We start from the raw sequence: 27027 nt of genomic DNA, 5'->3' as shown, positions 1-27027 counted from the left end.
CCCACCAGTCCGTGTGCCCGCCTCTCTCAGCATCCTCACCATCCCATGTGCCTTCCTCGTTCTCCATGCCCCCTGCCTGCCCGCTTACTCCCAGTGCGCCCCACCAGTCCGTGTGCCCGCCTCTCTCAGCATCCTCACCTTCCCGTGTGCCCTCCTCGTTCTCCATGCCCCCTGCCTGCCCGCTTACTCTCAGTGCACCTCACCAGTCCGTGTGCCCGCCTCTATCAGCATCCTCACCTTCCCGTGTGCCCGCCTCTATCAGCATCCTCACCTTCCCGTGTGCCCTCCTCGTTCTCCATGCCCCTTGCCTGCCCGCTTACTCTCAGTGCACCTCACCAGTCCGTGTGCCCGCCTGTATCAGCATCCTCACCTTCCCGTGTGCCCTCCTCGTTCTCCATGCCCCCTGCCTGCCCGCTTACTCTCAGTGCACCTCACCAGTCCGTGTGCCCGCCTCTATCAGCATCCTCACCTTCCCGTGTGCCCGCCTCTGTCAGCATCCTCACCTTCCCGTGTGCCCTCCTCGTTCTCCATGCCCCCTGCCTGCCCGCTTACTCTCAGTGCACATCACCAGTCCGTGTGCCCGCCTCTCTCAGCATCCTCACCTTCCCGTGTGCCCTCCTCGTTCTCCATGCCCCCTGCCTGCCCGCTTACTCTCAGTGCACCTCACCAGTCCGTGTGCCCGCCTCTATCAGCATCCTCACCTTCCCGTGTGCCCGCCTCTGTCAGCATCCTCACCTTCCCGTGTGCCCTCCTCGTTCTCCATGCCCCCTGCCTGCCCGCTTACTCTCAGTGTACCTCACCAGTCCGTGTGCCCGCCTCTATCAGCATCCTCACCTTCCCGTGTGCCCTCCTCATTCTCCATGCCCCCTGCCTGCCCGCTTACTCTCAGTGCACCTCACCAGTCCGTGTGCCCTCCTCGTTCTCCATGCCCCCTGCCTGCCCGCTTACTCTCAGTGTACCTCACCAGTCCGTGTGCCCGCCTCTCTCAGCATCCTCACCTTCCCGTGTGCCCTCCTCGTTCTCCATGCCCCCTGCCTGCCCGCTTACTCTCAGTGCACCTCACCAGTCCGTGTGCCCGCCTCTATCAGCATCCTCACCTTCCCGTGTGCCCGCCTCTCTCAGCATCCTCACCTTCCCGTGTGCCCTCCTCGTTCTCCATGCCCCCTGCCTGCCCGCTTACTCTCAGTGCACCTCACCAGTCCGTGTGCCCGCGCCTCTCAGCATCCTCACCTTCCCGTGTGCCCGCCCCTCTCAGCATCCTCACCTTCCTGTGTGCCCTCCTCGTTCTCCATGCCTCCTGCCTGCCCGCTTACTCTCACTGCACCTCACCAGTCCGTGTGCCCGCCTCTATCAGTATCCTCACCTTCCCGTGTGCCCGCCTCTGTCAGCATCCTCACCTTCCCATGTGCCCGCCTCTCTCAGCATCCTCACCTTCCCGTGTGCCCGCCTCTCTCAGCATCCTCTCCTTCCCGTGTGCCCTCCTCGTTCTCCATGCCCCCTGCCTGCCCAACTTACTCTGTGTGCCCCACCAGTCAGTGTGCCCGCCTCTCTCAGCATCCTCACCTTCCCATGTGCCCTCCTTGCCCTTGGTGCCCCGACAGTGAAGTACCGCTGCCATTTATTTCTGCTCGTGTTGTGGTTATTAGCCCAGCTGCCTTGCCCCAGGAGCTGGATTTCTTCCCCCGGGGGGGCAGAATCTGGAAAACTAAGCCCTACTGGTGGAGGGTGCCTCCTCTGTGCACTGTGTTCCCCCATAGGCATGCTGTATACATGGGATTTTTGGACACACGGGGGTGGATGTGTGCTCAGGGTAGTTATGATCAGGTGTGTTTTCATGCTTGTATTTCATAGTGTAATATTTTAATTGGTAGGATCTTGTTTTCCTTGTGTTTCACAATGGTTTTGTCCTATAGCTCCCATATCAAGTCACTGCTGTTAATCCTGTTATTTAATGGGAAATGAGCTACATTCTACATTTATAGTGGTAAGCATAATATATATAACAGCAATCAGACTCATTTGCGATTCTTCCTTTTCTCCCTCTTCCTGCTGTCATTTTGATTGTCTGTCCTTTTAATGTAGTTTCCCGCTTTTCTTTATTTTTGCAGGAGTTCTTCGAACATGCAAAGAAACTGTGGGATGATGAAGGAGTGAAGGCCTGTTTCGAGAGATCCAACGAGTACCAGCTCATCGACTGCGCTCAGTAGTGAGTGTTCGCATCCTAGCAGTCGCTCCTGGGGCATGTCTGTCTGTCAGTCCACCTTCAAAATCAGCAGGAGAGAGGCCTGCACCTTCTTCCAATGCTTTATGTACAAAGCAGTCGCTCTGTAGCCGTGTTCTGCAAAGACACCCAGCAGTGGGTTTCTCTGTGTCCGCTCTCTGTCAGGACTGTGCATTCGGGCTGCACTTTGGCCGTCGGTTTGAAGTGGCAAAAATAAATAGCCAAAACGATGAACCGTTTCCAGGAGCAGAGAGCAGATGGCGGGAGGCGTGTTGAGTCCGGGATGTTCTGGTCGCCCTCTTTCGGCATCATTGGTAGCTTTCTGACCACCGTGCTCCTTCCACCCATGAGGCGCCTCCTTGCCGCACTCACTAAGGGAACCGTACTGTAAGTTAGTGGTTGGCACCCCAAGGTGGCAGTTGGCGAGCTTTAACGGTGCACACTGCTGTGGTCACTGTATCCTAGCAACCAAAGGCAGGGTGCTGGCTGACCTTGCTCTCGACAGCTATGTTCCCAGATCTCAGTTGCAGTTGTCCTAGACTGAGTGACTGACTTTTTACTCTTCTTCCAAGAGCTCAGTGATGACCCAAAAGCTGCTACAGCCACAGTGACCCCGAGAGAGGCGCTGTCATGTCTGTTTTCATGCTTTTCTCAGTTACCTGCTTGGAAAGACACAAAGTTTAATAGGGAAATACTAAATGCCTTGTTTTTCTGGTTTATAATTCTCCATTTGCAGTCATAAGAGGAAGTTTTGTTTGCAGACGCCACCTGTATAAGCAGCTTCCTGTTTCCTTGTTCGCTCCTGTCTATTTAAATGCATGAAGATCTGATGAAATTACCGTCCTTTGCACCTGCGGACAGTTACTGGCAACTTTTGGTTTTCCTTTGATCCCATATCCGTTGTGGTGTAATGCATCGCATGTCAAATGTGCATGTGTGCCGGGGAATGGGGTGTGTCATGCCCGGTCTGCTTCCATGTGCGGACAGGGTACATGCTGGCCCGTAGCAGGACATGCTGAAGGACCTGACATGATCTCCATTTCATGGTGTGACGGTGATGATGATGATGATGATGATGATGATGATGATGATTGTAAATGTGATGTACAATGCAAAGATGGCAACCAGGGGCAAAAAAAATCCAGACTTATTATGTAAAACCTTTCAGTGAGATTGATTCAGTGTCACATAAACACCATTTCCCACAATTCTGTTCATTCGGCTGACATCTCCCTCCCGTGGCCATGTGCTCTTTATTGCATGAGATGCGTGCGGCTCGCAGAAAGACCGTAGCTTTGCCGGCTGATTCCGACCACGTGGGTCCTTCCCATCTCGCTATTCTTGGAGTTGGCATATTGGCTCCTACGATACCAGTGTCTATCACACCCTCTGGAGTCGACGGCATCCTCGGCGATGCTGCATATCTTTCTCATGTATTTCAGTTTATAACTCGCTGAAATCTAATTGTAGAAACATGAAAAGACGCTGAGTAAATCCGTAATCTGTCTTCTTTTCAAGACGTCCATTGTCGGAAGTATTAAAGTTTTTAAAATTAGGTTAAATCGGCAAAAAAGTGAACCATGTCACCTTTCTTTGTTTTACCTGCATCAGGGGCATGTAGTACCGTATAGTACTCACCTGAAGATCGCTATTCTCATGGCTGCATTTACGCATATTCAAATTGCATTCGCATGGTAATTTAATGAACAACGCAACGGGCATCCTTATCTCCCGCTGGCACCCCCTGCTCTCCTGTAGGTTTGCTGGGCATCCTTATCTCCCGCTGGCTCCCTCTGCTGTCCTGTAGCTTCTCTGGGCATCCTTATCTCCCGCTGGCACCCCCTGCTCTCATGTAGCTTTATTTGGCATCCTTATCTCCCGCTGGCTCCCTCTGCTGTCCTGTAGCTTTGCTGGGCATCCTTATCTCCCGCTGGCTCCCTCTGCTGTCCTGTAGCTTTACTGGACTTCCTTATCTCCCGTTGGCACCCCCTGCTCTCATGTAGCTTTACTTGGCATCCTTATCTCCCGCTGACTACCTCTGCTGTCCTTTAGCTTTACTGGACTTCCTTGTCTCCCGTTGGCACCCCCTGCTCTCATGTAGTTTTACTTGGCATCCTTATCTCCTGCTGACTCCCTCTGCTGTCCTTTAACTTTGCTGGGCATCCTTATCTCCCGTTGGCGCACCCCCTGCTCTCATGTAGTTTTACTTGGCATCCTTATCTCCCGCTGGCTCCCTCTGCTGTCCTGTAGCTTTGCTGGGCATCCTTATCTCCCGCTGGCAGCCCCTGCTCTCCTGTAGCTTTGCTGGGCATCCTTATCTCCCGCTGGCAGCCCCTGCTCTCCTGTAGCTTTGCTGAGCATCCTTATCTCCCGCTGGCTCCCTTTGCTCTCACCCATTGGCAGTTGATTAGAGCCTGCCCAAGGCACTTGTGCTTTCCTGACCTCTGCCCTGTTACCAGGCTTGACAGCTGGCTGGGGGTGGCTGTTGGGTATCTCTGTCACGGGACCCTGACAGCTGGCCAACAGTGGCAGCGCCGCTGTGATAATGGGGGTCATTGTCACTAGCTACAGCGCTCAGTTGGTCCCGGGGCCAGGGCCATGCCCCTGCTAATCCGATGCTTCACTCTGATTGGCTCTTCTGATCAGTACTTTGTAGGTTTTATTTGTCACCTTCTTTTGGCCCCACATCTTGAACTCTGGGGACGATGTTGTGCTGTACGTTGCAGAACATTACTTAAAAATGCCATCAGTGAAACTTGCAAAGCTGTTTATAATAATCGATACTTTATTGATCCCCGTAGGGAAATTGTCTTTACGCCTCCCACAACTTCCTCTTTTTTCTTAGAGGAAGTTGTCTGCGAAGACAACTAAGAGTCAAGTACTTGTTGTGTAAGTTGATGTATATTGTCCTTGATAGAGCTTGCTAACCGTGCTTTCTCACGAATATGCATCACATTCGATAAGCGCATCTATTAAATCTGTAAAATAAAAATACAGGTAAAATGTGTAATAAGTCGTATGAATGCGTTATGAAAGTCCGAGAGGTGGGTACTATGATATTTTTAAGACTTTCAATATCATAATACTTCAGTCTGTATCTTTCTTCTCCTCCTTTGACTGTATATGTCAATATGCGCTGATGTCACCATGGCTGGGCCCCTGCCGCCCGGACCCTGGCTCTGTCACGGCCTCCGCGTGCCGCCTGCTGTCTGGACAAGGCTTCCAATGAGCATCACCTCCTATAAAAGTCAGAATCTGCCCGTCAGGGCCTTTGAATTCCACGCAAGGATGCTGAATATACTGTAGATGTTGTTTTCTGATAGCAGCCAAACATAGCTTAGTGTGATTACAAAGGCAACCCTGTTACAAGAACAGCCTCATTATATGTTTAAAATGGGCTCCGAGTCACACTGATCCGCCCGTTCTGCGTGCTGCTTACATGGTGGAGGGTGTGGGGCAGCATCACACACGGCTTCCGTACCATCCTGTTCCTCACAGTGATCGCAGGCCCCAAACTCTGCAGTTTGCATCGTCAGTAGTACTTTGTGATTTGGGAGTGATCCACACTCTGACGGGCCCAGTTAGCACGTTTAATGTGCTCTTTATTCTTTACACTGTTTCATCTGAATAACCAGATAACAGTAATGGCCTCCCTCTCAGGTGACCAGCAGGCCTGGTGTCTTGTGTATTTAAGCAGGAGAATAAAAGTGAGTGTTTGTTAGCTGACATGTTTGTGAGGTAAAGTGTGCTAAATACTAATTAGTGGCATTTATAAAAATACACAGCTGATTTTTCTATTTCATGATATTGAAATATGTATGAAATGCATATTTTTCCTTGTTATTTTCTTCTGTCGTTTGTGGAGAAATGGTGTCTAATTCCTGGGAGACTATCGTACTTTTGCTAATGTTTGGTTGGCTTTTGTTAATGGCCACTAACCAATGAGGAGCGGGGATAGGCGCCTGCTGAGCCAACCCTCGCTGCCCCCCCCAGCGTGGGCTGTCCCCCCTCCCCCCAAGCTTATGTAAACTGCCTGTGCAGTGCAGCCAGGCCAGTGCTGCTATTTTTAGCCGCTGAACTGCAGAGCACAAAAAGGGGGCGAGCATCACGTGTGCAGCTGAATCAAAGGGAGGATCCCGGCCTGCCCTGCACGGCAAACAAAGGAAGGTCAGAGGCCCCCGTAACCATGGCTCACTTGTCTCCACGCAGCCAGTTTCTGGGATATTCGGAACTTTCTGTGTGATTCCTGTTTTCTCAGGAACGATAATGTTAGCAGGTCATGTGTGCTGTGTGGGAGCTCTCTCCAGGGCAGGAGAGGAAATGGCCCTGGGTTCGAGCAGCTAGCCCAGTCAGTCTGCTTGTGGCCTTCGCTGGCTGTTGTGTGGGGTCTCCGCCCCCCGACCCCCCCCCCCCCCCCGGCCCCCCCCCCCCGGGCCCACGAGCAGGATAGACCTCCTGAGCACAATGCACAAACAGGATGTTCTGAGGGCAGCACACACTGCAGAGCAACGGTTTTATGCGGTCTGGACGGTGCACTCTGTGGAAAGATGGCATTACGCTTTCAGGACGGTGTGTGCTGCGGTGAGGGTGGTGTGTACTACAGAGAGATGGCAGTGAGGACAGTGTATACCATGGTGGGGACAGTGTGCACCACGGAGAGACTGCACTATGCAATGAGGATGGTGTGCACCGCAAAGAGGTGACGTTATGCTGTGAGGACGGTGTGTATCACGGAGAGGCGACATTTGTGCAGTGAGGATGTGCACACCACAGAGAGACAGCGTTACATGGTGAGAACAATGTGCACTGCGGAGAGACGCCGTTCAACAATACAAACTAGCAGAGAGTCTGTGTTAGAGTAAAGACAGTACACACCATGGAGAAGTGGAATTCTGCTGTGAGGGTGGCGTACACTGCAGAGAGACAATCTTACACTGCAAAGACGGCGCACACCATGGAGAGACTGCATTGGAGGGCGCACACCGTGGAGAGGCTGCATTGGAGGGCACACAGCATGGAGAGGCTGCATTGGAGGGCGTACAGCATGGAGATGCTGCATTGGAGGGCACACAGCATGGAGAGGCTGCTTTGGAGGGCGCACAGCATGGAGAGGCTGCATTGGAGGGCGCACACCATGGAGAGGCTGCATTGGAGGGCGCACAGCATGGAGATGCTGCATTGGAGGGCGCACAGCATGGAGATGCTGCATTGGAGGGCGCACAGCATGGAGATGCTGCATTGGAGGGCGCACAGCATGGAGATGCTGCATTGGAGGGCGCACAGCATGGAGATGCTGCTTTGGAGGGCGCACAGCATGGAGAGGCTGCATTGGAGGGCGCACAGCATGGAGAGGCTGCATTGGAGGGCGCACAGCATGGAGAGGCTGCATTGGAGGGCGCACAGCATGGAGAGGCTGCATTGGAGGGCGCACACCATGGAGAGGCTGCATTGGAGGGCGCACACCATGGAGAGGCTGCATTGGAGGGCGCACACCATGGAGAGGCTGCATTGGAGGGCGCACACCATGGAGCAATGGCGTTATGCTGTCAGCTGGAGGCATCCGCGTCCTGTCCCCACCTGCCTGTGCCCATATCTGTCCACGGCCCACCATGCTGAAGTAGCATATAGGCCTGCTGTCGGATTCCTGTGCAGAGCGGTCCTTGGTTTTCAACCGTGTTCCTCCTGACACCGTTGCCTTCAAGTTCTGTTGCTGTGCTCTGTGCATCTCTTTTCAGTTCCTGAAATTTTTGTCCGTATTTCCTTAAGATTGTCAGTTTTTCTTGTGGCTTTCTTTAAGTTCTTCTCTCCATACGTATTCCCAGTTAAAACTGTATTGGCTGCGTTGAGCATTCACACCAGGGCAGTCGATTTGGGCAGGCCCTGCGTCAGGCGGGACAGGGCAGGTCGGACGAGCCAGGTGTACTCCGCAGGCCTCCACCGCACCAGACCTGCTCCCAAGCTGAGCAGGAGTGCCAGCGTTGCATGAGAGCCAGAGGCTGAAAGCAGACAGGATCGACAACAGAAAGCTACTCTCTGAACACAGATGTGCGCCCTCTGGAGGAAGCTGCAGGCAGCACAAGCAGAGGCTAGCAGAGCAAATAAACTCGCATGATGAGGCAAGGCAACCTGTGTGGCTGCAGCCCTCATGCAGCCTTCACTGGGCCTTCATTGTTTTATTCGTATTTATGGATTTATGGTTATGGATGGATTGAGCTAAAACTCATTATCAGAGTGTCCAGGATCCTCCATGGAACTAACAGTCATTGTAAAAGGTCATTTACAGTGCAAAGTGCATCTTTGGGAGCCTGGACTTTTACCCGTGATTAATGAAAGGAAATTCTCTTGCTGTCATTTTATCGCAGAGGAACACAGGGCATTTATCTGCCGTGCCAAGCAGAAACATGCTTTTAACAGATGTCCTTTCCTCCCTGACCGTGTGTTAAATAAGGTACTTTCCATTACAGTATATCAAATATTAGTTTATAATTGGGTCATATTCCCGCTAACAGAAAGTAATAATTGCTGTTAAGTGCATTTCCCCCTAAACGGAATTGGCCTCGGTTTTTATGTGAAGTCATCGTTCTAATGTGGGGCGTTTACGGCTGCTGTTCAGCTGTGGGAGGTAGCAATGTGACCCAGCGAGCTGGCGGTCCGAACCGGTGGTGCCAGTGGTGCGAGCTGGCGGTCCGAACCGGTGGTGCCAGTGGTGCGAGCTGGCGGTCCGAACCGGTGGTGCCAGTGATGCGAGCTGGCGGTCCGAACCGGTGGTCCCAGTGGTGCGAGCTGGCGGTCCGAACTGGTGGTGCCAGTGGTGCGAGCCGGCGGTTCCAGTGGTGTGGCACTCCCTCACCCTGCAGGATCTCCACGTTCCCCATCAGAGGCTGCTTGATGTACAGCCTCACTTTCTTCTCCTCTTCACCACTGCTAGCTAAAGCATCTTCATATACTTTGCTTTGGGTTTGTTTACTAGTGTTTTTAGGAGCACCTCCCTTCTCAGGCTTATATTTACAAAGCTTCCCCACCGCTGCGCAGGCATTCCTGTGCCACATCTGGATGCCTTTCTGCGCCTGTTTAATGTACCTGCCAGCGACAAGTGACTGAGCATCCCTGTCCTGTGCAGACAGTTCTTCACCTTGCTGCCTGCCATGGTGGAAGATCTGCAGTAGGAGCTGTGCTCTTTCTGAACAGCTGTTTAAGGAAATGTGTTCTGTCTGGAGCCGTGTTGTTTTACAGAAGTTGCTCTCTTCCTCCTTTAAATCGAGGCAGTTTGATGTGTGTGCCTGGGCTGTCCAGTCATGGCTGCATGTTTCAGATTTCAGTTTTGCGCCTGGCACACCAGCAGTCACGGGACTGTATCTGCAGTAATGATGGCATCAATATCCCTGGATTTTTTTCAGAGCATACCGTAATGTTGACTGGGACACCATGAAGTCTGTTGGTAGGCCCTCTAGGTCAGCAAACTGGATTTTCCCGTGGGACCTGTTCGCTTACTCGTGTTGCAGCTCCAACGCATCGGATTGTAACCAATCAGCGCAACTTGCCTAAATGGAGGCTACTTTACAGTCTGTGTCACGTATGAGCGAGGTGGCAGCTTTGTTCAATGCTAATGATCAGCTGCTGTTTGTGGCCTGGCACCCGAACCTGTGTCAGTAACGGGCCGCTATTCCTCTGCTTGCGACGGGATGATCGGACCAGCCGCGGCAGGCTGAGTCAGTAACGGGCCGCTATTCCTCTGCTTGCGACGGGATGATCGGACCAGCCGCAGCAGGCTGAGTCAGTAATGGGCCGCTATTCCTATGCGTTCGACCGGATGATCGGACCAGCCGCGGCAGGCTGAGTCAGTAACGGGCCGCTATTCCTATGCGTTAGACGGGATGATCGGACCAGTCGCGGCAGGCTGAGTCAGTAACGGGCCGCTATTCCTATACGTTAGACGGGATGATCGGACCAGCCGCAGCAGGCTGAGTCAGTAACGGGCCGCTATTCCTATGCGTTCGACAGGATGATCGGACCAGCCACGGCAGGCTGAGTCAGTAACGGGCCGCTATTCCTATGCGTTAGACGGGATGATCGGACCAGTCGCGGCAGGCTGAGTCAGTAACGGGCCGCTATTCCTATACGTTAGACGGGATGATCGGACCAGCCGCAGCAGGCTGAGTCAGTAACGGGCCGCTATTCCTATACGTTAGACGGGATGATCGGACCAGCCGCAGCAGGCTGAGTCAGTAACGGGCCGCTATTCCTATGCTTGCGACGGGATGATCGGACCAGCCGCGGCAGGTTGAGCAGCTCCTCGCTGTGCCACCCGTACAATAACCATACTTAGCTGCCACCTCACCGCATGTCCCCTGCACGTGTACCTTCCGGGAATATTGTCACTGTGCCTTTGGTGTGCCTAACACTGACCCTCCACAGGGAACCCTTGATGCTGTCCCTCTGCGGACCCAACCAAGGATCCTAATACTTCAGCGACTCAGAGGTGCTGCCACACGCAAATGACATTTATTCATTTAGCAGCAGAACTTCAGAACGGTCCCGCAAAGTGAAGGGGCCATGTCCAGGCTCCTCCACGTTGCCATGCCGACCCGATATACTGCATGGGCATAGACTATTAGGAACCTCTTCCTTTTCCTTGTCTGGCTGATGGTGTGGGAATCCTGGGTGGCTTCAAGGGCCTACCGGACTCCCCTTCCACCCCCCACCCCCGCTAGCGCAGCAGTGATCTGTTATTACTACATTTATTAATGGTGAAAGATGATTTGTCTGTCTGCTGTGTTATGTAGGAGCTAAATTTGGACCAATAGTGTGCTGCCAATAGCAGCGCTCACATAGCAGATGCCGAATGTTGGATAATTATAACCTGCGTTTCTGTGGGGGGCGTTACTAAAAATAAAGGGCATTGTTGAAAGAGATGGGGCCTTGATTGGCCACGTCTGCCTAGGAGCTGTCGGGGCTGATTTACAGCATGCTGGCTTTCCCAGAACCCTCCCTTGCCGCTCTGCGCACGCAGGCACCGGTCCCGGCACCGGTCCCACACCCCTCCCCCCACACAGGAAAATACCATTCCATGTGTCCGAAGATGACTGTGTGTGACGCTGCCAATCAGGAGGTGGCGGACTATTGGATGGGTGCCTTGAGAAAGTCTTTTGGGTCACCGAAGGACTTTGCTGTGGGAGCTGTCGGATTGACCAGTGCTTTCAGTAATCCATCGACTCTGGCCTGTTAGGTCTACTGTGGGTTTAATGGCAGGACCTAGCACTGATTGCATGAGGGGGTTGTGGGAGTTACTTGATGAGGAGACTGAGCTCTAAGCTTGAGGTTGTGTTGGGGTGGCACCTATTGGTTGTATAATACCAGGCCATCGGGCTGGTTTGATGTTTTTTCCAATAGCAGTTTTTCATTTGCTGCAGTCCCCCAGCAAAGCTTGTCTGCATAGCTGCGCTGGGCCGTCGTTTCTGTCTTTCTGACTGATTGAGTTTGTTGTGTGAACGCACTTGGAGCTGACTGCCACATGCCCACCACATGCCCATAGGCCAGTCTGTCCGGAATTTGCCATGCAGTCGGCTGTCCAGGCCACAGGCTTGCTGAGGCTTCCCATGGACAGCAGCTGATAGCTCGGGCACTTCTCAGCTTCCTGTGCATCTGTAGCTCTGTCAACGCAAGCAGGTCACTCTTTGGGACTTCACCTGCTTGCCCTGCCAGGGCCCTGGGAAGGAGGTGCCCACAGGCTCACCGGAGGAGGAGGAGGCCGCCACCGTCTCGCTCCAGTGATGACAAATGGCTGTTTTATGTAATCGCACACATGAAGGAAGACAGAAATAGCACAGGCCAGGTTTGTCTGCCCTCTGCTGGTGCATTCTTGAGAGCACGTAAAATGTCTCCTACAGGACCCAGAGGGTTTAGAAATGCTCGTCCACCACCAGAGATGGCATTCTTGTGGTCTCCGTGCAGGATGGCATCTGGCCTCCTGAATCACAGTTAGCCTCGGAGCACCAGGAAAAAGAAAAATATCTTGACAAAATGAATTTTGAAGTTTGAATAGACTGTGACTCTATTGATTTGATTTAGATTTCACTGGGAGTGACGTTACAGTTTCTCGTTTGCTCTGAGAATACCAGTGGGCAACGTGCAGGTACTCTGAGCGATGCCACGGGTATTCGGCAGGTACTCGGGGCGATGCCATAGGTATTCGGCAGGTACTCTGAGCGATGCCACGGGTATTCGGCAGGTACTCGGGGCGATGCCACGGGTATTCGGCAGGTACTCGGGGCGATGCCACGGGTATTCGGCAGGTACTCGGGGCGATGCCACGGGTATTCGGCAGGTACTCGGGGCGATGCCACGGGTATTTGGCAGGTACTCGGAGCGATGCTACTGGTACTTGAAGTAAGCCGCAGACTTACTGCAACCATCCACGGATTTGGCCTTTTAATAAATACTCTTTTGTTGTGTCCCTACAGCTTTTTGGACCGAATTGACTCTGTCAGTCAGAATGACTACACACCGACAGACCAGGTATGTGGCCTAAGTGTGGCATGTGATGGGACCTTGTCTTGTGGCTTTTGGGTGTGAACAATAGTCTCAGGTAACACATCTACACCTATGAAATGATACTGAAGATATCAGTGTTCTTTTTGTCCCTTTGTGAACTTGCAGGACTTGCTTCGTTGCCGAGTTTTGACTTCAGGGATTTTTGAAACGCGATTTCAAGTAGACAAAGTGAACTTTCAGTAAGTATATCCGCAGTTCATGTAATGGAAGTTAGTTGCGCTTTTAAATTAACTTTGTTTCTGGTATGAACGTAATACAAGGAAGTTGTTTGGCCGGTGTAGTCCCCTTAATGCTTCACTAGGAGATGTTCAGAAGACTTTGAAATGGCTGAAATAAGTCTGTGTGTCCGCAATATCCTGCCGCTCAGGATATATAATGTAAATTAATCTGGTGATTAGTGGTCATTGTTGACACACCACAGCAACAACGAAATGTGTCCCCCTGCATTTAACCCATATGTGACAATGTGACATAGCGGGGGGCAGCTAACTCAGCGCCCGAGGAGCAGTGCTGGGGGGCGGTACCATGCTCAGGTGCCGGCTCAACTGATGTTTAAATACCATGCATGTGGCTCAAAGGAAGTAACCTCTATCCCTTCCTCCCCCCCCCCCCCCCCTCTCTCTCTCTCTCTCTCCCCCCCCCCCCCCCCCCCCCCCCCCACCCCAGTATGTTTGACGTCGGCGGCCAGAGAGATGAACGGAGGAAGTGGATCCAGTGCTTTAATGGTACGCCCCCTACAGAACTGCAAGTGAAACGTGGCCCTTCACAGGTTTCCCTGGTTATTGCCCCCCGCCCTATGTATGGCCACATGTCCTTAACCCTTGGGGTTGTTAGTACAAGCCTGCAGATTCCCTGAGCGCCCGTGTTCGATGTGGGGCGTGGTTTACTCTGTCACACCTGAACGGGCCCTCTGGGCTTCCCCATTATATCTGCACTGCATCAGGCATCTAGGCTGATTCCATGGAAACGATGTTTTTATATTTGTGATTCTTTCCTTTGCCATTATAGCTCATATTATAAGAAGGTACATGCTCTGTTAAAAGGTGTCATTTGTGAACCTGAACGTAACCCGTGAGATCCTTAATGTCCATCTCGGTCCGCTCTGCCCCTAGACGTCACTGCCATCATCTTCGTGGTGGCCAGCAGCAGCTACAACATGGTCATACGGGAGGACAACAACACCAACCGGCTGCGCGAGGCACTCGACCTCTTCAGAAGCATCTGGAACAACAGGTGCCTGCTGAGTGCTGCCCCTGGTGGCCACACGCTCACACCCGCCAGCCCCCTTGACGCTCGGGACACGTTTAGCTGACCTGCACCCGCTTATCCTTTGAGTTGCACAGGGCAGGCAGCCTAACAATAAGTGTGTTCATTTTATTTGCCATTGGGGACGATGTAAATGTCCTACAAGCTGCGGAATCTTTGCAGTGTGACGTTTTGGCTCCTCAGTGAGACATGGCAGCCTGACCCCCCCGATTCATGGCCTAGTCCCCTTCTAAGCCTGTCCATGGAGCAGAGCGCCAACCTTTGCCTTTATTCTCATTAATTGTTCTCTCTTCTTTTTACCAGGTGGCTACGCACCATTTCTGTCATCTTGTTTCTCAATAAACAGGACATGCTAGCTGAGAAGGTCTTAGCAGGAAAGTCCAAAATTGAAGACTACTTCCCAGAGTATGTGCGCTACACCGTACCAAGTGAAGGTGTGTGCAGGGCCCTCCACTGCCCCCTGCTGGTGGCAGTAATGTTTCCATTTGAACCTCCTTTGCATCTTGCTCTTTATTTGCATGCACCTCTTTGTGTCCATCAGAAGTTATGTTGGTCAACAGTACTAGTTTGAAAAGTCCAGTTGGTCTTTTTCACTCTGAGTGGTTTTGAGCTGCAGTATTTGATGCTTTGAGACTCTTCTGTTTGTCCTCCTGTGATGTAATGTCCTCACCATGCGTCCCCTCCTACCCCAGCAACTCCAGTCCCCGGGGAAGACCCAAAGGTCACCAGAGCCAAGTTCTTTATCCGGGATGAGTTTCTGGTGAGCACCGATTCGGGCCGTTCTTGTCATCTAAGAATAGCATCAGTCTCGTCCTGCTCTGGTGGGCTGACCACGCCCCTCTGCGCCTGCTGTGAGCTGATTGGTCCGTCCTCTTTCCTAGAGGATCAGCACAGCCAGTGGCGATGGCCGACACTACTGCTACCCACATTTCACCTGCGCCGTGGACACAGAGAACATCCGCCGTGTCTTTAACGATTGCAGGGACATCATCCAACGGATGCACCTACGCCAGTACGAGCTCTTGTGAAGTGGCCCAGCGGGACTCTGAGTACTACTGAAGTGTGTCAGATGCTCCTCCTCATGCTCTCATGTCCATTGGGCTTGCTTGTTTCTCCACCTCCTTTTCTCTCCACCCCCCACCCTATTCTTGTCCCCGCTTTTTCGAGGTGAGCAGTGCTTGCGGGCACAGTGCTGTCGTTTTTTTCCTCCCCAGCACCTCTTTTTCGGTGTTGTCATTCCACTAAGCCTCTGGCTACCTCTTTTTGGTTCATTTAGGGGGAGGCTTTTGTCGTGGGGCTGTGGTGTCAGTGTACCTGGACAAGCCGCTCTGTCCTGTGCTGGGGAGTGTTTGAGGATCCCCCTGCTGGAGCCCTGCTTGTGACAGTGTGTCACCTGCCAGCTTCCATGTGGGGGCGCCAAACCCCTCAGCAGGCTCTCTGCTTCTCTTTTCAACAGTGAAGAGTACTTGATGCAAGGGGATAGTGGGGGAAGGTGCACTTTGCATCAGGTGACTTAATAACTTTGAGGATGCGTAGACACAGACAGACAGACAGGCACCCACCCACAGACAGAAACACAGACAGATACACAGTGGCACCCACCCACAGACAGGCACACAGTGGCACCCACCCACAGACAGGCACACAGTGGCACCCACCCACAGACAGGCACACAGTGGCACCCACCCACAGACAGGCACACAGTGGCACCCACAGACAGGCACACACCTACAGACAGGCACACAGTGGCACCCGCACACAGGCACACACCTACAGACAGGCACACAGAGGCACCCGCACACAGTGGCACCCACCTACAGACAGGCACACAGTGGCACCCGCACACAGGCACACACCTACAGACAGGCACACAGTGGCACCCGCACACAGGCACACACCTACAGACAGGCACACAGTGGCACCCGCACACAGAGGCACCCGCACACAGTGGCACCCACCTACAGACAGGCACACAGTGGCACCCACCCACACAGAAGTACTTGCCCACAGATGGACCCACAGAGGCACCCGCACACAGACACAATGTAGCAACACAATATTTATCGCGGTTTGTGACGTTGCGAGTTGTAGGTGGATGGTGGCATCCCGTCCACTTCTGGAAAGGGGCCATGCAGGGCGGGGTCTCTGAGTCCCACCTCACCTCACGCCTGTCTGTCTCTCCCACCCATCACCACTCTCACCTGACCTGTCCACAGGCCATCCCATTAGCTTAGATCATCTTGGACAATAGCCCTATACATAAATATAAATATATATATTATATTTTTTGTTTTATTATCTTGTACAGACTGTGCAAGGTTGGTTTATCTTGTACAGACTGTAAAATGTAATATTATTTTGTACAACTTTATTGAAGAAAATCTCCTTGTAGATGATCTTTGTGCCTTGATAATGGCTGTACCTGTAATATGAGCTGAGATGTATGTTTTTGACCGCACTGTACAGCTTGATGTCAGCCCTTTCAGCAGGAGAGCCTGTCGCTAGGGACCTTCTGTAGAGTTTCGTTTTTTCTGGTTTATATAACAAAGGAAATGCTCTTTACTATAAAACTTGAGGGGGATCCTGTACACATTATGCAAATGAACCACTTACCTATGGTGATGAGCAGACATTGCAGTGACATGCCTTTCTCATTTGTTTTCCTTTATTATTATTATTATTATTATTATTAATAATAATATTTTTTTTTTATTCTCAGCTTTAAAAACATTGGAATCCATTGAAGTGTCCAAATTGCAACCTGGTGTTGTTTTAATAGGAACCAACCTTTTCGATATGAAGTACGTCTGATGTGTTCACGCGTGTGCCAGCGAGCGTGAGCGTGTGCGTGAGCGCGGTGTACATAAACGTGCGTGTACTCACAGCCTGAGCGTGTGCGCTTGTGGCTGTACGTCTGTGCTTTTTATAAATGTATGTACATGTAAATTTATAGATCTATATAAATATATATGTACAATTTAGACATGTTTAGATATGTGTGTGTGCTTAGCCGTATACATATGTCTGCACAGTAAATGTGTGAAGGTGCACATGCGGTGAGCATTTTCGGGGCTCTGGGGGGTGCGGGGCGAGGGCCCTTGCCCCCCCACGCCGAGCAGCCATCCGCTGTGCAGAGCAGGGATATGTGCTGTAAAGCTTGTTTGGTCCAGGATCACGAAATTACATTTTTATTTTCTTTTAATAAAGAGGCACATTAGAAGACCTTGTTTTATTTTAAACATAGAAATTGATATGTGTGAATATTTCTCTTTAATCGTTGATGGAAATGACATTCCTTAGATCACATGATTTAGTGGGGGGGTGTTTTAGCAATAAGCTGTGTCTTTCCCTCCCACAGCTGCTCCCGTCTCTCTGCGGTTCTCTAGTCAGTGATGACCTGTGTATTTTTTACAGTTGTTTAAATTACATTTGCAATAAGCAAACCCCAACTAAGCATTAGCTTGTTACTTCAGTGCACAGGCTCTGTTTTTTGGGGTACAAAACCACCCCCCCCCCTCCCCCCCATCACATGACATGGGACAGAGACGGCGCGAAGACCATAGATGTCCACTACGCTTCAGCGGAATGAGAAAATCAGCCACCTTCCAAGCGTGCCCATGCACAGGCCTACTCTGGATCCCTCAAGCTCAGGGGGTTCATGGGGACTTGAGATTGCCAACCCTGAGGGAGTGGCAGTGGACAGTGAGCAAGAGGGCGAGGGTGATGCCGGTGGCACAGTAAACACCGATGACCGTGCTCTCTTCAGGGAGGAAGCACTTCTGGAGGGCGAAGTGTCTTGGGGAGATGGTGCCCTGGAGCAGAGAGAGAGAGAGAGAGAGAGAGAGAGCGGAATCCATGGTCACGCGGAGGGGAGGGGAGAGACGGGGAGGGACAGAATGGGACGGTGAGGGGAGGGAGGGACTGGGAGGGACCAGATGGTGAGGGGAGGGAGGGACTGGGAGGGACCAGACGGTGAGGGACCAGACGGTGAGGGGAGGGAGGGACTGGGAGGGACCAGATGGTGAGGGGAGGGAGGGACTGGGAGGGACCAGACGGTGAGGGACCAGACGGTGAGGGGAGGGAGGGACGGGACGGTGAGGGGACAGGGAGGGACGGGACGGTGAGGGGACAGGGAGGGACGGGACGGTGAGGGGACGGTGAGGGGACAGGGAGGGACGGGACGGTGAGGGGACGGTGAGGGGAGGGACGGGGAGGGGATGTTGAGGGGAGGGAGGGAGGGAGGGAGGGGAGGGGACGGTGAGGGGACAGGGAGGGACGGGGAGGGGATGGTGAGGGGAGGGATGTTGAGGGGAGGGAGGGAGGGAGGGACGGTGAGGGGAGGGACGGTGAGGGGACAGGGAGGGACGGGAAGGTGAGGGGAGGGACGGGGAGGGGACAGGGAGGGACGGGGAGGGACGGTGAGGGGAGGGACGGGGAGGGGATGTTGAGGGGAGGGAGGGAGGGAGGGGACGGGGAGGGACGGGGAGGGGCCGGCCCACGCAGTCAGTACCAGGATGAAGCTGGGGTCGTTGCGGTTCCTCCAGCTGAAGGAGGGCACGCTGATCTCGGGGTACTTCTGCTCATGCAGGACCTCGCATGCGCTGTGGGTGTGACCACTGAGGATGAGGCGGGGATGAAACCACCTCAGCAGCTGCGAGGGAGGAACGAGGAATGTGAACCAGACTTGTAGAGCCCCCCCCCCCAAATGCATCTCCACTCTGGGTCACCTCAGGTTTATTTTAGCTACAGCCCAATTTGCTATAGTCCCCGGAGGTTAGTGCTTATGGGTCACACAGGGCCTGTCAGGTATGTGGGACTCCAGCTGCCAGGCTGTGAGCCTTTGACCCGGACTCTGCCCTGGCTTCCCACTGGCTTCCCACGTTTCACGCTGATTACTGTTTATACAGTTGTATGTATTGTAATAAACGGGTTTGTTAAAAATGGGCATTAAGTATACGACCTATTGTATACCTTGACATGCCAATGCAATTAGTTTACTGTTCAGTTTGTATCACTCAAAGATAGTAATTAGCCATTGTTCATCCGTATATAAAAGTAATATCTTGCCTTCTTGGAGGCCTCCCTGGAGAGCACGTCGTATCGCTCTTTAAACAGCAGGTGTCGCTCTTCCGGTGGAGCTACATCTTTCCCTGAGCAGCTGGCATCACTGACTCTGTACAGAGGGTAGTGCTGAGAAGGGGGAGTCACACAAACAGGAGTAATGAAATATGGCTGCATTGTGCAGCCACGTGAGATGTGTGTATGAAGAGGGCAGGCGCTCACAGGGCTGCGCGGCCTACCTGCAGGAGGATGGGAGCGGAGGGAGGCAGGCTCCGTCTGCCGCGGCACTGTTCCTGCACGGCGTATGACGGCAGGCCCTGTAAAGATGATGCTGCACTTGCAGTGAGCGCCATTCTGATTTTGACGGGGAGGTGCTAATCATGGAATTTCATGCTGCTCTTCTTCAAGCATTTTTTAAACATGTCAGCACACACTTTAGAGCCGGGTGTGAAGCCTGCATCACTCTCGATGTGGCACAGGTGAAAAAACTAAGCATGAAAGCTGACTTGCCCTTAACTGACTAGGCATGTAAAGCGGCCAGTTTGCACAGTGCGAGGATGGTGTCTACACCCTTCAGTACAGTGAGCTCCACTGCAGAACAAGGCAGACCACATTCTAAATGTCACAATGACGCAGTCTGCCACTTTCCAGAAAACTGGTGTTGCGCTTGTAGTTCAGAATGTGCTCACCTGAGTTGAAAAGCAGATCGCGTTTCACGCCGGAAACAGAATGTTAATTTCCTTACAGGAAGAAGCTTGTTGGCGGGATGTGGGCCAGTGGTTTCCGTAGCAACACTAAAGCTCATTTTATAAGTATACATTTTGAAATTTAGCTGTGTTTTGTTAGATGCATTAAATTATATAATGAGTAATTACAATTATTTTTTCTAGATATCTGCACTAAAGATGACTTGCATTAAACCTTTGAATAAATTAGACTTGTTACAAATAAGAGTCGTGTAGATGTTTTCTGGTGGCTGCAGTGCTTCACTTGCTACAGCTGATGCCCAGCAGCGATTGGCATTCTGGCCGAATACTGCGGATGGCTGTGACACTGCTGACTTGTCGGGCCCCGGGGCCCGTACCTGCAAAGAGCAGTTGAGGTCCTGGGACAGCTGAAGCAGGTCATCCTCGACGGCCTGGCAGATAGCACAGCCGTCACCCTGCATGGCCACGCTGTTCACCAGCACGAAGCTGGGGACGCGAACAAAGGTATGTCAGCGCTGGGCCTCCCAGAGAGCAGCAGCCACCACTTCTAGTCTTATGTTGTTTGCTGTACAGGCATTCGCCACCAGGTGGCGCCTAAACCAAACATGCATTAGATGTCATGCTACAGCCTTTGTAGAGTTACAGTACAGTATGTATGGAAACCAACCTACTTGCATACCATTGCTACTTGTCATTTTTACCCATTCATAAAAGCTCGTTAGTCCAGTCCTTGAATGCTTGTGTGATGTGGAAATTTGTTCATGGGATGACTCACTTAACCCCTTTCCTGCTGAGAATCTTGGCGGATGTGTAATTGAAGAGCCTCTGAAAGCGATCCAGCTTGTATCTGTTCATCCTGAAGGTGGGGAGAGGCAGGTGGGGGCGCGGTCAGGCAGCTGGCCCTCAGCATGAAGCATCGACAGGTGTGTCCACACTAGGCTGCTAAGTCATCGGCATTGTCTGGCTGATCAGATGGGCTCCAGGTCTCGTGTGCTTCTACGTTACCCGTTTTGAATTGTGACGGATGGGAATGTTAGTATCTGAAGTGTATCTGGCTTCGTCTCTTTGCTACTCACTCGTAATGGAATCCAACATCGTGGTTTCCGATAAGTACGATCAGCTCCGTGTCTCTGGGGTGTCGGAACATCCGCAGAAATCGCTGGACGTCACGCTTCCAGTCCTTGAGGGTGATTAAAAAGGGTTTTTCTCCACACTGTGGTTCTCTCCTTTCACTAGGCTTAAAGCACCCAGGTGAGGTTCTGTCATGCCAGTGTCCGCGATCACCACAGGTACCGGTGCCAGCCTGGCATTGCCTTCTGAACATCTGCATGCAACCATCCCTTTATGCAGAATAGCATTTGTCACTCAAGTGCCTGGGTTGTGTAGCCTTGCACCTTACCCCATACCCAAAGCCCTGCCATCCCGATGCCCGGCTGCCTCACTCAGTGGCTCCCCCCTATCTATCGGGAGCTGCACTTCCCCGCTGTCCCAATGCCCAGCTGCCTCACTCAGTGGCTCCCCCCTATCTATCGGGAGCTGCACTTCCCCTCGTCCCCTCACCCAAATAACCGCTGTCCCGATGCCTGGCTGCCTCACTCGGTAGCGCCCCCTTATCTATCGGGAGCTGCACTTCCCCTCGTTCCCTCACCCAAATTCCCGCTTTCCCGATGCCCGGCTGCCTCACTCGGTAGCGCCCCCTTATCTATCGGGAGCTGCACTTCCCTTCGTCCCCTCACCCAAATAACCGCTGTCCCGATGCCTGGCTGCCTCACTCGGTAGCGCCCCTTACCTGTCGGGAGCTCCACTTCCCCTCGTTCCCTCACCCAAATTCCCGCTTTCCCGATGCCCGGCTGCCTCACTCGGTAGCGCCCCCTTATCTATCGGGAGCTGCACTTCCCTTCGTCCCCTCACCCAAATAACCGCTGTCCCGATGCCCGGCTGCCTCACTCGGTGGCGCCCCTTACCTGTCGGGAGCTCCACTTCCCCTCGTCAAAGATGTCCCCCAAGATGAAGACTATCTCAGGCTGCAGGAGCCAGAGAGCGGTCTGGAAGGCCCTTTCCATTTGCCACTCCCTGCAGAGCAGTGACAACAGTCACCCAGGTGATCCACCTTATCCAGCAAGATCCTGTGCAGGGCTACACTGGCCTTAAGAGCGAAACCCAACATTAACGAAATGCAAATAAAGATTTTTTTTGACATTTTCTTAGTTTGTGTTTTCTCAATGTTTTGGGGCGTTTATATATAATGTAATGCTTTTTATTTACTTTTTTTGCCTTTCCTTTATGTGTTGTGCACTTGAGGGCCAACGTACCTCACCAGACCTTTTAGAAACACTGCATCCAAAATACTGCGAACCAGCCAAACTTATTACTACAATGGTGATGCATTCGAAGACCTACTGCGCATGGCCGCAATCCATACAAATGGTAACTTTTAACCGATAAATTACACACGGTAGCAACATTAATACCGTGATCATAAAGTACTGTACAGTACAGTCGAATGAAAGGCATTCTGACGTATTAGCCTAATTCTCAAGAGAAAATATATCGAGACACAAGTCATGTATGAGGGCCGGACGGAACAATGAAAATCGTACTTTTTATACCGATCAAATGAAGAATGAAAAGCAGACTTGCAACCTGTACTCGCCTGATTCGCGGTGTGATACTTATGAACCGTTCCTGAGAATAATCTCTTTTCAGACCGCACTAAGCAGCGGCTACGGAGGTCCCACTATATAATAGCTTAAACTAAGCTTTTACTGAAGGATATTATTGGTGCTTGCTTATGCGTCGGAAATTTAAAACGCCCGCAGCCTGTGATTTAACCGGACTAACCTCCGCAGTTTGTCGAACCAGTGTCCCCTGATGGCGCCCAGCAGGTGGGTATCAGCCAGAAATAAAACGCGAAGGGCCGGCAGCCCATCCTCTTCACCCCCCCGGGGCCAGTGGCACCGCAGGATCGTCGGGTAATATATGATATATTCACAAAAAATAAATACGCTGATGACTGACAGTGCCGAAAGAATGACGGCGCCCCGTTTGCCCTCAAGTCTCGGCATGTCTGTTAAGTAAAATGCCAGCCCTGCAAAGCAGAGTCTGCCAGCTCAGAAACCGCGACCATTCATTTATATTAGCCTTGAATGGTGTGCTTGTCCTTTGAAAAGCGTTATCCGATGTGCAGGCGATGCGTCCGTCCCTCTGTCATCCTAACACTGTCCTCCATGCTGCGCAGCGAGGAGCGCCGAGCTGCTCATGAAATACTGCAGATCTCGGGATGAAAATGAAGAGCCATTCAAATGCTGCGCACAATGAATTGCAAAAATACAGCCATCTAAAATTCACCAGCGAAAAAAAAATATGGACAAATATGACTTTAAAATCACGACGACTCGACATGTAATTCAGAAGAACGGAAATATGATGTCTGTATGGTGATTCTCTAGGCGCGTGGCAAGCCACCAGCAGCAGCGCTAACCTTGCGTGTCATTTCCTGAGCAGTGCTGCTGTAAACAGCTCCTGTATGCTCTGAGATGGGGGGGGGGGGGGCAGTTTATTAATGAGAGCAGTGCTTTGTGTGATTCTCACTTCACTCTCCGGCGAAGAAGGATATCGGAACTGTCACAAATCTGTGGCTATTTCATGGGGCAGATACTGGTATCTGAATGGGTGGGTGCCTTTGATGGTACCCGACTCGGCTGGATTGGCATACTGCTTACCATAAGTTGCCATGGGGGACACCAAAGTCCAGGACTGATATTTAATCTCAGTCCAGCCCTGTTGACTGACTGCACAGGAAGTGGGAATGATGGCTTGTGGTTTGGGGCATCTCCATGGTAACGTCTGAGGACTCGGGAAAGTTGAGACAATCGGTCTGTCCATCTGAGGTCATGTGTAGTCAGTTATGGTAACACAGTGTCAGAAGCAGCACATGTATCTAAACTAGCTCATCGCAGACGTCATGCCCGTCGCCCGGTGGAAAAAGGTAAACAGCAGTGAGCCACCCCACTCCAGGAAGATCGTGTTTCATTAAGAATACCCAGAGTCCTGCCAGTGAGGCCAAAAAGCAGGTGGATATTGACCAGCTCTGCCAACGGCACGCCCTCAGCTGAGGGCCTCTCCGCTCACCACAGACTTCACGGGGCCTGTGCATCCAGCCCCCCTCCTGGGGGCACATGGTGTGGATGTACAGGCCCCCAGGCCGGACACCTGCGGAGCAGCTCTCCCGATGTGGCAAGTGGCTCAGTCCTGTTACGATATAAACCTGTTCTGCAAGTTGAAAGCAAGTTCCTGTTTATCTGGAATCCTGTACTTTCACATCACAATCATCTGTGATGGTCAGCAAAGGCAGTTTCATTTGCTCCCAGATAACATAGTTTATAGTAAGACACATTATCTACATCGGTTCCTATAACTATGACGGTGAACATCCTGTAAATGGTTTATCTCTAACGGTATAGCAGCACAGTACTAATGAAGAAATTCCAACATTCCCACACAACCAAAACATGAATGTTTTCTTGGCTGTTCATTTGGATTGTTTTAAATAGGAACCAAAACAGGAAGCCATTCATAAATGTCCTTTACCGCAAAATCATCGCCAGCCCTCTGGTTCAGTTTAATATGAAAAAGTGACTTTGTGCTGCTATTTAAAATCGATGATATAAAAGATATGTGGGATTCTTTTAACAAAAATACAATTACCCAGCCCATAGACCGCATGACAGAAGTCATGTGCAAAAGTTTTGTACTTCATGAGAAACAAAATTATCAATAAATTTATTTAAAACGAGCTGGCATGGACTCCTGACTCAGGCAAAGAGAAATTTGGCCACGGCGACAGTAATACATCACTGCGGCAGTAATACATCACTGCGGCAGTAATACATCACTGCAGTTCTGTATTCCATCCCATGAACATCGTCTGCCTTTGGCTAAATAGCCTGGCTGGCTTTTGTCTGATGGGGCAGGCTATTGTTGCCACCTTGACAGGAAAGCTTTCCCAGTTTCCCATAATAAGAAGGTCAGTCTGCACCTTGGACCCTCTGAGGTTCAAGGTCTTCTTCTTCCTCTCCTCCGTAATCTCACTTTTTCTTTCATTCATTTCTTTTTCTTCTCTCTTCCTGATTAGTCTGTACTAATGATGTAGTGAAGTGAAATGCTTTACATAAAAATGAGTCGAAAATCCATGTTACACTCAAGAACAACTTTATAGTTCTGCAGACTTTTCATTTTGTGGTGTGAAAACATGCCTGTTTTCAACATATAATGTACTAAAAATGAATTATTAAATTATAAAACTCATGAAATCCACAAATCCTTCTTCCAGCCGTTTATCCAGTGTTGGACTGCCCGAAATTTTATTAGGGCTGCTTTTAAATTAAAAATAATAAATGCACAACATAAGGGGGACATACAGCATGTCTACTTAAGGGGATGAGCGCCACCTAGTGGCTATACAACACCATATCTACTTAAGGGGATGAGCGCCACCTAGTGGCTATACAACACCATATCTACTTAAGGGGATGAACGCCACCTAGTGGCTACACAACAGCATATCTACTTAAGAGGATGTTCGCCACCTAGTGGCTACACAACAGCACATGTACGCGGTCATTTTCCTTAAACTTCATTTGCCTTCAAATTAATCAGAAAAAAATAATCAAGCTTGTAGAAGCAAAACAGTTTTAACAAGAAATCAGAGTGAGTTACTTATTTGTAAGAACTATAAAATGTGACTGCAAAGTATTGCAGGAATAACTGGAAATTGGATTTCTAAATTGACTTTTGCTTCTTAATGCTGGCAATCTAGTGTAAGTAATACATGGAGGACATTAAGGGCAAATGCACCTGCCCCCCCCCCAACACAACAACTAGCCCCAGTGTGCTTCCCCCTATTAAAATGGTTTGGGACTGCCACTGTCTATACTGCCACATAAACACAACACTTGGGTCTTCTTAATTAGTATGTGTAACATCGATGGGGAAATATGTATTATATCTATACTATATGCACTATATGTATACTATATACACTATATGTATATTAAATACACTATATGAATACTATATGCACTATATGTATACTATATACACTGTATGTATACTATATGTGCTATATGAATACTATATGCACTGTATGTATACTATATACGCTATATGAATACTATATGCACTGTATGTATACTATATACGCTGTATGTATACTATATGCGCTATATGAATACTATATGCACTATATGTATATTAAATACACTATATGTATACTATATGCACTATATGTATATTATATACACTATATGTATAATATATACACCATATAGACAAGTATTGGGACATTATACTGACCATTATACCCACAAGAACATTTATGAAAATCCATTGTATACTCCAGAAAATACCAAAATTACGGTACATCAAGGTGTTTGTTTTTCACTGCCTCACGGCGCTGTATGACATCACAGAATTTTGTACAGAATTCGAAAAATGTCTTGTAGTGTATTATAGGGCTGGGCGAGATGTAATATTAATGCCAAGATGACGTGTTGCATACATGGAATTCTCACATCGCAAGGAACGCAATAGCTGGCTTGATATCAGGCTTTTTCTTGCCTTCATACTGTATGGATATTACAGCATGAGGGCTTTCATTTTGCTGAAATATTTTACTCTGTCGTGCCCTGCGATGGGCTGGCCCCCATCCTGGGTTGTTCCCTGCCTCGTGCCCATTGCTTCCGAGATAGGCTCCGGACCCCCCGCGACCCAGTAGGATAAGCGGTTTGGAAAATGGATGGATGGATGGATGGATGTAATTTTTGTCCATGCATTCAGAAGAGCATTTGTGAGGTCAGGCACTGATGTTGGATGTGAGACTTGGCTCACAATTTCTGTTCTTGCTCATCTCAAATGTGTTCAGTGGTGTTGAGGTCAGGGCTCTGTGTGGGGCAGTCAAGATCTTCCACACCAAACTCACCCAACCATGTCTTTGTGATCCTTGCTTTGTGCACTGGGGCACAGTCATGCTGGAACAGAAAAGGGCCTTCCTCAAAGCATTCCCACAAATTTGGAAGGATTGAATTAATTAAGAATTCGCTTCACTGGAACTAAGGGGCCTACCCCAACCCCTGAAAAACAACCACACACCATAATCCCCCCTACATCAAACTTTACAGTTTGCACAAAGCAGGCATGCAGGGAACATTCTCATGACATTAG

The 27027-nt window shown here is 50.8% G+C and overlaps 3 protein-coding genes across 4 annotated transcripts; 2 read left to right on the top strand and 1 right to left on the bottom strand.

Annotated features, from left to right (window-relative positions):
* LOC125723953 (DBF4-type zinc finger-containing protein 2 homolog) lies at positions 1 to 1604 on the top strand. The gene is made up of 4 exons (XM_049000729.1): positions 1 to 271; positions 371 to 795; positions 895 to 1236; positions 1457 to 1604. Exons 2-4 carry the CDS (start codon positions 530 to 532, stop codon positions 1602 to 1604), a joined length of 756 nt encoding a protein of 251 aa, XP_048856686.1. The 5' UTR covers positions 1 to 271; positions 371 to 529.
* Positions 1403 to 17258, top strand: LOC125723964 (guanine nucleotide-binding protein G(olf) subunit alpha). Of its 2 annotated transcripts, XM_049000755.1 has the most exons (10): positions 1403 to 1824; positions 1914 to 1984; positions 2109 to 2206; positions 12682 to 12736; positions 12878 to 12951; positions 13439 to 13497; positions 13885 to 14005; positions 14342 to 14472; positions 14731 to 14798; positions 14920 to 17258. In XM_049000755.1, exons 2-10 carry the CDS (start codon positions 1952 to 1954, stop codon positions 15064 to 15066), a joined length of 786 nt encoding a protein of 261 aa, XP_048856712.1. In that variant the 5' UTR covers positions 1403 to 1824; positions 1914 to 1951; the 3' UTR covers positions 15067 to 17258. The 2 variants fall into 2 exon arrangements, with proteins under 2 accessions (XP_048856712.1, XP_048856711.1); XM_049000754.1 differs by having other exon boundaries at positions 1403 to 1984.
* Positions 17259 to 17291: 33 nt separating this feature from the next.
* mppe1 (metallophosphoesterase 1) lies at positions 17292 to 23323 on the bottom strand. The gene is made up of 9 exons (XM_049000752.1): positions 22648 to 23323; positions 21771 to 21879; positions 20883 to 20986; positions 20582 to 20662; positions 20184 to 20292; positions 19339 to 19416; positions 19106 to 19228; positions 18549 to 18689; positions 17292 to 17850 (listed from the first exon to the last, which is right to left on the bottom strand). The coding sequence occupies exons 1-9, from the start codon at positions 22869 to 22871 to the stop codon at positions 17695 to 17697; spliced, it is 1125 nt and encodes a 374-aa protein (XP_048856709.1). The 5' UTR covers positions 22872 to 23323; the 3' UTR covers positions 17292 to 17694.
* Between the last annotated feature and the right edge of the window lie 3704 nt (positions 23324 to 27027).

The sequence above is a fragment of the Brienomyrus brachyistius genome, unplaced genomic scaffold (assembly GCF_023856365.1).
Source record: "Brienomyrus brachyistius isolate T26 unplaced genomic scaffold, BBRACH_0.4 scaffold53, whole genome shotgun sequence".
NCBI classification, from domain to species: Eukaryota; Metazoa; Chordata; class Actinopteri; order Osteoglossiformes; family Mormyridae; genus Brienomyrus; species Brienomyrus brachyistius.
Note: the sequence above shows the minus strand (reverse complement) of the source record. Positions and strands in the feature narration are given on the sequence as shown.